Source organism: Morone saxatilis, unplaced genomic scaffold, assembly GCF_004916995.1.
Source record: "Morone saxatilis isolate NCDOM2014 unplaced genomic scaffold, NCSU_SB_2.0 Contig11, whole genome shotgun sequence".
NCBI lineage: Eukaryota > Metazoa > Chordata > Actinopteri > Moronidae > Morone > Morone saxatilis.
The window spans coordinates 2,712,596-2,722,773 of record NW_023339663.1 but is presented as its reverse complement, the minus strand read 5'-3'; the positions used below and the strand labels follow the sequence as shown (position 1 = coordinate 2,722,773).

The 10,178-nt window shown below is 37.1% G+C and overlaps 3 protein-coding genes across 4 annotated transcripts in view; 2 read left to right on the top strand and 1 right to left on the bottom strand.

The window, feature by feature from the left end:
- The window catches only part of hddc3 (HD domain containing 3), a 2,862-nt gene extending 1,899 nt beyond the window's left edge, over nt 1–963 (top strand). Inside the window, exon 4 of one of the 2 annotated variants that reach the window (XM_035682502.1) lies at nt 214–963. In XM_035682502.1, coding sequence (XP_035538395.1) covers nt 214–344 — 131 coding nt within the window. In that variant the 3' untranslated portion in view covers nt 345–963. The remainder of the gene's footprint in view (nt 1–213) is intronic. The other variant, XM_035682503.1, reaches the window with a different exon arrangement.
- Nucleotides 964–1,735: 772 nt separating this feature from the next.
- mfap1 (microfibril associated protein 1) lies at nt 1,736–7,370 on the top strand. Its single transcript, XM_035682485.1, has 8 exons — nt 1,736–1,948; nt 3,578–3,794; nt 3,904–4,045; nt 4,162–4,349; nt 4,788–5,057; nt 5,167–5,326; nt 5,992–6,081; nt 6,662–7,370. The coding sequence occupies exons 1-8, from the start codon at nt 1,867–1,869 to the stop codon at nt 6,839–6,841; spliced, it is 1,329 nt and encodes a 442-aa protein (XP_035538378.1). The 5' UTR covers nt 1,736–1,866; the 3' UTR covers nt 6,842–7,370.
- A 54-nt stretch (nt 7,371–7,424) lies between these two features.
- Nucleotides 7,425–8,895, bottom strand: hypk (huntingtin interacting protein K). The gene is made up of 3 exons (XM_035682505.1): nt 8,810–8,895; nt 8,520–8,571; nt 7,425–7,673 (listed from the first exon to the last, which is right to left on the bottom strand). Exons 1-3 carry the CDS (start codon nt 8,860–8,862, stop codon nt 7,578–7,580), a joined length of 201 nt encoding a protein of 66 aa, XP_035538398.1. The 5' UTR covers nt 8,863–8,895; the 3' UTR covers nt 7,425–7,577.
- Nucleotides 8,896–10,178: the final 1,283 nt, after the last annotated feature.

The following is a 10,178-nucleotide window of genomic DNA, read 5'->3' as shown; positions in this document are numbered from 1 at the left end:
TTAAACATTTAATTGAAATTATATAGTTCCTTGTAAAGTGAAAACACATTTTAATGTGAAAGTTGTAAGAACTTTATAAGGATACAACGTAATGTGATAAAAATTGGACACTGTGTAAAGAAAGGAAAAAAACTAACCAAAATACAACACATTTATATACCAGTACTCCACAATGTATTTATCCTACATTCTCCCTGTGTGTGTGTGTGGCAGGTTGGACAGACGAGCGGGTCCAGGAGTATTTCGTGTGGGCCTGCGAGGTGGTGAAAGGCCTGAGAGGAACTAACTCTGCTCTGGAGGAGAAGCTGGGTGAGCTGTTCAGACAGAGAGGGGTCCAGCTCTGACGGTGAAGAAAAGAAAACATTCAAACTACAAATAAAATACATTTTAATTAGTAAATTATGCAAATAAATCATATTTCATATACATTTGTGTGGTCTTTATTTCTTCATATTTTGGTATGTTGAAAGTGGTGTTGTGATATCAGTTGTTTTATTCCAAAAGGGCTTATGAGTATTAGTATTACTGTTAGTTATCAGCTACTGAATGATGTGATACTGCAGGCTTTACTACCTATAACTTTAAGTAACACACAAATGTTTTTTTTCTGGCATTTTGGAAGTAAAAAAACCTCAATATGATCTTGCTCTATAATCAGAGCAAGATCAAAAAGCATGTGGCATTATACGGAGCACTTTCAGAAGATGAGCATCCAGAACTATTGAATATATTTTGTATTGTATCAGTTAACATCAAGAAATGTATCACTCAATGTTTGGACAGAAGACGACCAGAATGTTAAACAAGTATAAATCCTGTAAAATTAAAACATCCTACAAATGATAAATGATGAGTTTATTTTGAACATGTATATCATTATTATTAAACATAAGTCTAAGCATGCCGTATGTACTTTATATAGACATGTATACATGCATATTCTGTATATTCACCTACTTCATGTATATAAAGTAATATGTTACTTTACCTGCACTCTTTGCATTATTACATTCTTGTTTACAAATTTACAGATTAACAGTTTGACTTGTATCTAGACAGTGTATGTAGTTGTTCATTGTTGCTTTTTATACCTATATTCATATACTTATTTATTTTTTTCACTTACTTGTGTGTTAATAGTAGTTTATTTTATCTATCTTTGTTCAGCTTTGTTGTCCTTGTTTTTAACTGTAGTTCACATACTTCACCATACACATACTCAGCCACTAGAGGGCGGGATTAGACTCTCTTATCAACTGTTTAACTTCATTTTTATTTTGGGAATAAATTCCACTGATGGCAACCAGTGAATTGGAAGTGATCTAAAAAGTCAGTAAGATAAGATTTTATACAGAAGCGTATTGCATTCACTTGAAAAAAAAAAAGTTTTTTCTGAGTAATTTAATTTTTGGTTTGTTTTTTTGAATACTTTTTGCTGTTTTTCTGACAAATTTTTTTTCTCCTGTTTTTCAGAAAACCAAACCAAAAAAAATAAATTATTTTTCAGAAAAACAGACCAAAACTAAATTACTCTGAAAAACAGAAAAAAAAAATATTCAGAAAAACAAACCAAAAAAAAAGAAATAAATACTCAGAAAAACAGACAAAAAAAATAAATACTCAGAAAAACAAACCCAAAAAAAGAAACAATTACTCAGAAAAACAAACCCAAAAAGTAAATCTCCAAGTGAACGCGATAAGCTTCGGTAATGTTTTTGTTTCGTTGGGAGGAAATTACCTTGGGAACAAATCCACTTCCGGCCCGTTCGCTCTTCCGCTCGGTTGCAGCGACCTGCTCGTTTCTGCTCGTCGTTTTAACTTCTGCTGACTCGGTACCGTCCACCGGTACCGTCCACCGGGAACAACATGTCGAGTCGCGAAGCCCTCAACATGAAGCTTCCTCCGATCCAGTCCACCGCCGGAGCGGTTCCGGTCCGGAACGAGAAAGGTGAGACACCGCCGTTAGCAGCGTGCTAAGTTAGCGGCGTGCTAACCTCACTGCTAACATCAATAAAACAGAAGATATCAGTTATTGATTAATGCTGAATCAATAAACAGCATCAGTGGAAGCAAATGAATGCTGATGATATTCTGTGACGTTACAAACACATGTGTATGTGATGTTATTAAAGTAAATGGTGTAAAAACGGAGGAATTAAAGTTTCAGTGGAATTAAATCTTATATAAATGTATTATTATTATTATTTTTATTCACTTTAACTGCAAATTAATCAACAGAGAAAATCTTTATATAAATGTATTATTATTATTTATTTTTATTCACTATTAACTGCAAATTAAATCAACAGGAGAAAATCTTATATAAATGTATTATTATTATTATTTTATTCACTATTAACTGCAATTAATCAAACTGAGAAAATCTTATATAAATTGTATTATTATTATTTTAATCACTTTAATGCAAATTAATCAACTTGAGAAATCTTATATAAATGTATTTATTATTATTATTTTATTCACTATTAACTGCAAATTAATCAACAGAGAAAATGCAAGTTCCAGTAGAAGTTATGATCAGACTTGTAGGTTTGTAGCTTTCTGGTCATTTCTATTCAATAATGTTAGTAAGATATCCGGATATTGTCTCAGAAACAACTTAAAAAGTATGAAACATGTTTGTGTTTTTATGGAAAGTAATTCACAGTTTAATTAACAAGCACAGACTTTATATAAAGACCTGCTGAGTAGTTTACAGTGTAAAACAAACACTGCACAATAAGTCGAAATATTATCAAAATCAAAAAAAATTGTCAGAAAATTACTACGAAAACCTAACAATAAAAATAAATTATTCCGAAAAACAAGCCAAAAAAAATAAAATAATTTCTCAGAAAAACACAAATAACTACTAAAAAACAAAAAGGCAAAACCTGCATTATACAAACCGTAGAAGCTTTTGATAAAAGCTTTATAAAAGATTTATAAAACAACATCATAATGAAGTTCTGTAGTGCTGCAGAGATGCTCTTCTCCAGATGTAAGAGAACATGTTGGTTTGGACCCAAACAAATGTTACATCATGATTTTAATAGTTGAAATAAAAAGATTACACGTGACTCACATCACAATCCTAACATCTGTATTATCGTAACATGACTTGCAGCCTCTATTGGAGCACAATATATCAGTATCAGCTGGTATTCTCACTATTAATTAATCTATCGCTTGTTTTTTTTACAACGCACGCAACGATGAACCGACTGTTTAAAATAGATGAAGATAAAGAAGAGTAGATAATTCAATTTGCAGTTATATAAAACACCTAAAGCAGCAAATCCTCACGTTTGAGAAGCTTTAACCAGCGAATCTTACGGCAGTTTTGTGTCAAACAATTCTTTGACTATCAGATTTGTTGCAGATAATTGATTTAACAACTGTATTGGATTAATATCAGATTAAAAAAACCCTAATCCTCTTATTTCTGACTCGACAAAAAGTCATTATTTTATTCATCAGAGCTGTTGAATCTGTATTCCTAATTAAGGATTCTTGATAAAAACTGAAATAGATCCAAGCAGACATCTTAACTCATTGTTGTCTCTGCACATCCCAGGGGAGCTCTCCATGGAGAAGGTGAAGGTGAAGAGGTACGTGTCGGGTAAGCGTCCCGACTACGCGCCGATGGAGTCGTCCGACGAGGAAGACGAGGACTTCCAGTTTGTGAAGAAGGGAAAGGAGCTGGAGCCAGAGGTGGAGCTGGAGGAAGAGGATGTCTCTGACCCACGTCTCAAACGTCTTCTCAACCGTGTCTCTGAGGACGTGGAGGAGAGGTATCACACAGAAGAGCTGAAGATTTGATTTCACTGTTAACGATCTTTAACATCTTGTGGTGCTGAAATGCTCGTTTGACCACGTTTCTTCCCGGTTCTTCGTCCTCAGGCTTGCGAGACACAGACAGATCGCAGAGCCTGAAGTTGTGGCTGAGAGCAGCGAGGACTCTGATGAAGGCACCTGGCATCCAGAGCAGGAGATTGAGAGTAGCGAGGAAGAAGAGGAGGAAGAGGAAGAAGTGGATGATGAGGTTACTATATGTGCTGATTTGATTTTACCCTAAATGTGTGCTTCTCCCACTCATTGAAGAATTCAGTGTGTCTTTACTTCAGGAACGTTTTTAACATGGACTCTGATTCTGTGCAGGAAATCGAGAGGAGGCGAGCGATGATGAGGCAGCGAGCGGTTGAACGGAAGAACGAGGAGATGGAGGTCATGGAGGTGGAGGAGGAAGGGAAGTCCGGGGAGGAATCAGAGTCCGAGTCTGAATATGAAGAATACACCGACAGCGAGGATGAAGCAGAGCCTCGACTCAAACCCGTCTTCATTCGCAAGTATGAACGACTGCAAATGTTTCTACAAAGAAATGCACTTTAACACATTCGAGTCTAAAATGCCTCATTAACATAGTTTGAATCCCTCAAAGAAGTTAAATATCCCATTAGTGGACTTTGAGGTTGGGATTTCCTGCAGTGAAAGATTGCAAATGTAGATATATAATATATTTATTCAGTAAAACGTTGTGTTTATGTGCACATTGATGATTTAACTCCTTGAGTTGAGAAGTGAACATAATTAGACATTATTAGATTTTATAATGATGCAAATTTGTAAATAAAAAAACACACAGATAAGTGTTGACTCATTCAAATTGATTTATTTGTAGCATATAAACAATAGATAAAAACAATAAAACCATGAATGCGAGGTAATAAGACTTCATTTCCGCTTTATATGATGTTTAATGTGTCTCCTTTCTGTTTGCACTATAGGAAGGACAGAGTCACAGTGGCGGAGCGGGAAGCAGAGGAGCAGCGGCAGAAAGAGCTGGAGGTCGAGGCCAAGAAGCAGGTGGAGGAGCGACGGCGCTACACCCTCAAGATTGTGGAGGAGGAGGCTAAGAAGGAGTTTGAGGAGAACCGGCGCACACTGGCTGCTCTCGACGGTCTGGACACTGACGGAGAGAACGAGGAGGAAGAATACGAATCCTGGAAAGTCCGAGAGCTGAAGCGCATCAAGAGGGACAGAGAGGCCAGAGAACTGTGAGTCCCTACAGTGACTTTTTGATGAAATGAACTTGACATATTTAGTACCCTCCAGTAAGTACAGTGCTGTTGATGGTAATGAGTGTTAAATGGTGTTTGTCCTCAGCATGGAGAGGGAGAAGGCTGAAATTGAGAGATTCCACAACTTGACAGAGGAGGAGCGCAGGGCTGAGCTCCGCAACAGCGGCAAAGTCATCACCAACAAAGCCACCAAAGGCAAATACAAGTTCCTCCAGAAGTACTACCACAGAGGAGCCTTCTTCATGGTAAGTCACTGCAGGGGGGAATTCTTTCCAGGAACGCAGTTTAATCCGACCACCTCAGCTATGTTTACCTTTACTCCTTATTTCACTAGTATTAGGAATACTTTATTATTCTCTATTTTTTATTGTACGTATACGTTACATGTACTTTTTATGTTCTAGCATCCCCTTCTATCTTGGTCAGCGTACACCTCTTAAATATATCTTTAATCTCAGAGCTGCATTTTTCTGGTTAGATTAAGCTTCTACTAAGGTAAAGAACTGATGAATCTGTGTATCAACATTTTCACATTAAATCTAAAGATGTACCTGCGTAGTTTAACATTCACAGAGCTTATCAGTCTGGTTTTAACTTCACCTAGTTTCAGTTATCAGTGCTTTTTAAAGATAAACACTAGAGCCCAACTACTGCAATAACGCGGCCAATGCCACAGGTATATCCATATCAGTGTACATGTTGGTCAATAAGTGACAAATTGCAGTACAAAAATGTTTGAGAGCACTGACAGGTTTATGTTTTAACAGTAAAAATGTTTTTAATTAAAAAAAAAAGCTGATGAAGTTTGATTTGTTGTGTTACACACAGTAAATCATCAGCTGCTGACACCACAGTGGCCGGTGCAGGATGCTGAGTGGTCTTCAACTGTTAAACATGATTTCTGTTACAGGACGGAGAGGACGACGTGTACAAGAGAGACTTCAGCGCACCCACTCTGGAAGATCACTTCAACAAAACCATCTTACCCAAAGTCATGCAGGTCAGCTGCTTTTCCTCACACATCATCTGTGTCTCACTGCACTGTGGGTTATTCACCTGTGATCAATGAATCACCTAGAAGTTTAAAGCCCCTACACTTCCATGTTGTGCTGATTCTGGCGGCCCCTGTGGACAAAAGCGGTCGTGTTTCCACCGAATTGTTCCATTGATTTCAACGGGAGTCCGACTGAATCAGACATCAAGAAAAACTACTTAGAAATAGCCGATCTTCTTTATGAGGGTCGTGTTTGTTTATGTAGGTCATATAGAGGCATCAGTATTAAATTGAGGTTTCATAACCAGCTCAAATTTAAATTTAGCTTAAATTTAGGGTTCTTGCCTTTTAAAAAATATATATATATATATTTTTAGTCCGTAGCGTGTACCAATGCTTTACTGAAGCTAAAGCATATTTACAAGTTAAATATTTTAACCCAAGAAAATGGACGCAACTTTGATCGTCCCTGTTAGTCTTGTTCAAGGGACATTTACACCACTATATCTGCAGTTTCCCTCTGAATTACAGTGCAGTGATCCAGTTCTCTGATCTGACCTGTTGTGGTTTGTTTTCCCCCCATAAGGTCAAAAACTTTGGTCGGTCTGGACGCACCAAGTACACCCACCTGGTGGACCAGGACACCACGTCGTTCGACTCAGCCTGGGCCCAGGAGAGCGCTCAGAACAGCAAGTTCTTCAAGCAGAAGGCGGCAGGCGTGAGGGACGTGTTTGACCGGCCCACAGTGAAGAAGAGGAAGACTTAAGGTGTGTGAGGATTTGGAACGGACTTCACCAGGACCACAGTGCAGCTTTAGAGACTGTACAGAGACCACGCTGCAGCCTGATTGAATTTCTTTCCTGGACTTTATGGAAGTAAAATGGACAGATTCCACCACTTTGATAAATTGTTTATCTACCAGGAAGATGCACCATCATTTAAAGAAACCTAATGTTGGCCCCTCACAATCCTACTTAAAATGCAGCTGGTTTCAGTTCAGCAACGTGCAGAATTAAGCTTTTGTTTCTTATTAAATTTAAGGTTTGTCGCATTTTTAAGAGTTGCAGGGTAAACATTAATATAATCACCTTCGTCTGTAATGTCCTAAAAACGTCTGTCCACAGGTTTCACACCCAGATACATCCTTCAGTTGGAAAGCAGTGGGCTGATGTCATTTTGTACGATAGGATTGGAGATTGATTTTCTGCATTGCCCCTTTTTTCTTTCATATTTGTAAAAGTACATGTATTGTAACTTGATTTCTTTGTGAATAAAGCTTCATTTTTAAAACTTTTCCACAGAGAGCAAAACAAGTATTAATGACTCGAATCATCACAGGCACAAAAGGACACAGGTCAGGTTTTTATTTTAAAAAAGAAAAAAAAATGATTTGGGGTGAAGATTACATCACAACCGCCGCTGACCGCTGAGTTCAGTCTCATTGTCTTGATGAGCTCTGGTAAAAAAAACAAATTGTAGCAGTCCAGTGTGTAAATGTTTGTTCAGTTGGTCAGAGCCACCAGAGCCTCCACCACGTTCCCCATGTGTTCCCTCAGACTGCGTTCTGCCACGGCCCGCGAGATCTCCATCTCTGACATCTGCACAACAACATAAACATCAGGATGTGAACCAAATGTACAGTTAATGAATCCAGTTCTAACTTAAGGGCGAACTGCAAGAACCTCAACGTTTTGATAAAGTGATGTCAGGCTGCAGATTGTCTACAAATATTGTTCTCCAGATTTAAGAGAACGTGTGTTTTGTACACACCCCCAAAATTTCACACATGATTTTAATAGATTTTTCTAGTAAAAATGTCATTTGTGATGCAAAAATAACTTTCAAAATAATGGCAATATGATGTTTTTACTATATTGTGCAGTTTAACTACCATAACTGTGTTATAAATGACATAAAACAGTATATAAACACTCCTGTCTACATGCGTGCTCTGGGTCTGGTGCTGTTCATGGTTTTTGCCCATTGATTCCAATGAAGGGAAATCTTAATGCTCCAGCATACAATGATAATTTAGACTACGGAGTTTGCGTTTGTCCTTCCGTGCACAAAGCCAGCTCTGTAAAGAAATGGTTTTCCCAGTTTGGTGCAGACGACCTCACTGGCCCTCACACAATCCTGATCTCAACCCCAATGTACAACCTTAATCTACCACTTCTGGGATCAACTGAATCACAGATTTGTCACCCAACACCAGTGATGGACTTAGTAATGCTCTTGTGACTGAAATCCTTCCTATCAGAGTGGAGGCAGTTAGAGCAGCACATTAATGTCTGTGGTTTTGGAATGACATTTCATTTTCACACAAGGGTGTACTGTTCTGGTGTCCACATACTTTTGGCCACGTAGTCTACCAGAAACAGACGTTTGTGGCTTTCACGTCACCTGATCAGGTGGACAGAAATGAAAAACAGTGAAGAACTTACAATTAGTTCTACATCCTCTTTCTTGATGGTGACCTTGGCCAACTCTTTTTCTCTGGAAACAAAAAACAAAACACACACAGTGAGAACATTTACCTGAGTTTGTTTTCTACAATAAAGTGAACATGATCTGAAAAATCTGCTATTAGAAAGGTTATTTTATTTCAGCTGTGATTGTAGCTGATTGCTGGGTAACTACAGGATTCATGTGCTATCCAAAATAATGAAAACAGGAGCTGCTGGTACATTTTGTGTCCAGGTGTAAAGGACGGGAGGGTGAACATGAATCCTACCTCTCCTGTTTGGCTTTCTGTTCTCGTGACCTTCTGTCTCCAATCACTGACATCGCCTGAAAGAACAAAACTTTATTAGTCGTTTTCACCCAGTTTCCAATATGAAAACCAACACAGAGAAAGTCCTGTAAGCACATTTAACTAGAAACCATTGTTAATAAATAAAAACCACAGTTTGACCTTTTTCTCTCCACGTTACGGTATTAAAATATAGAATCTACTTATTTTATTTAGGCTGCTTATGTTTGTGATATTTGGCCATTATCACAATATCATTAAAAACATACTCTAATTTGCTGTTTACTATAAAAGATATCTCACATTTGCATCACTTACATCTATTAATGAGCTACTTTTCATAGTTTTCTGGATAATTTAACAATTATTTTGACATTTACCATCGATCATCTGGAAGTAATTGTACTGTGATATTTTTTACAATACATAAAGTTGTCGTCCACTTTTCTACTGTAAAAGGATTGTTTCCATTTATCTTAAATACTCGAAGAGGTCATCTGAAAAACAGGAATCACCTGTTACAACAAGCCCACTGGTGCCTCCCCCTCCTGAACAGGTACTTGTGATATATGTTGAAATAATAAGAGGATCTTTACAACTTATTACTTCTATTAGACGTCTCTTTACAGTTCAGTCTTAATCCATTCTGCATCTCCCTTCAGAAAGAACAATTCACTTGTAGTGGTCCAACTTGACATCTTGTCACCATTAGAAAACATGACATTGTGATTATATTAATAGTGTTGTTGAGGAGCCCGGATATTACTTTCTGTTCTCAACCCTTTGTCCTTAAGGGAGCCGCTTTCTATCATTGAATAAACTGACAATAAACTGTGACATATTTGATAGATTTCACATTATATTTCAACTATAAGAGTACAGAACAACTAGCTGTGAATACAATAACTGCAAGAAGTTTGTGTAAAATGAGCAATCTGGATGAATATCGATCAGAGATTAGTTTTCTTGGTATTTTATTTTAATTATATTTTAATACAATTCTGTCTGTATTGTGTATTTTTTTAACAATCATATATACTATCTAAACTTTAAAAAAATACAATTTCATTTGGTTTTCTTAAGAAATAAACCAAACTGTATATATTTGTACGTTCTCTTGGACCCCTCCAGGTTGGGAACCACTTCTTTAACCCGAACTTAAACTGTAATATTGACTAAATGTATTAGCTGTTCTATTTACTTTATGCTTCTTACACTTGTTTAATGTGTAATTTGAGTTAATCATTACTTTATGTTGTATTTCACATTGTTTTTGTGTATCTGCACTTTGTTCTGTGCTGTACTGGTGGAGTTAAAGATACTGAGACTATTTAACATGTTCAATGAACCA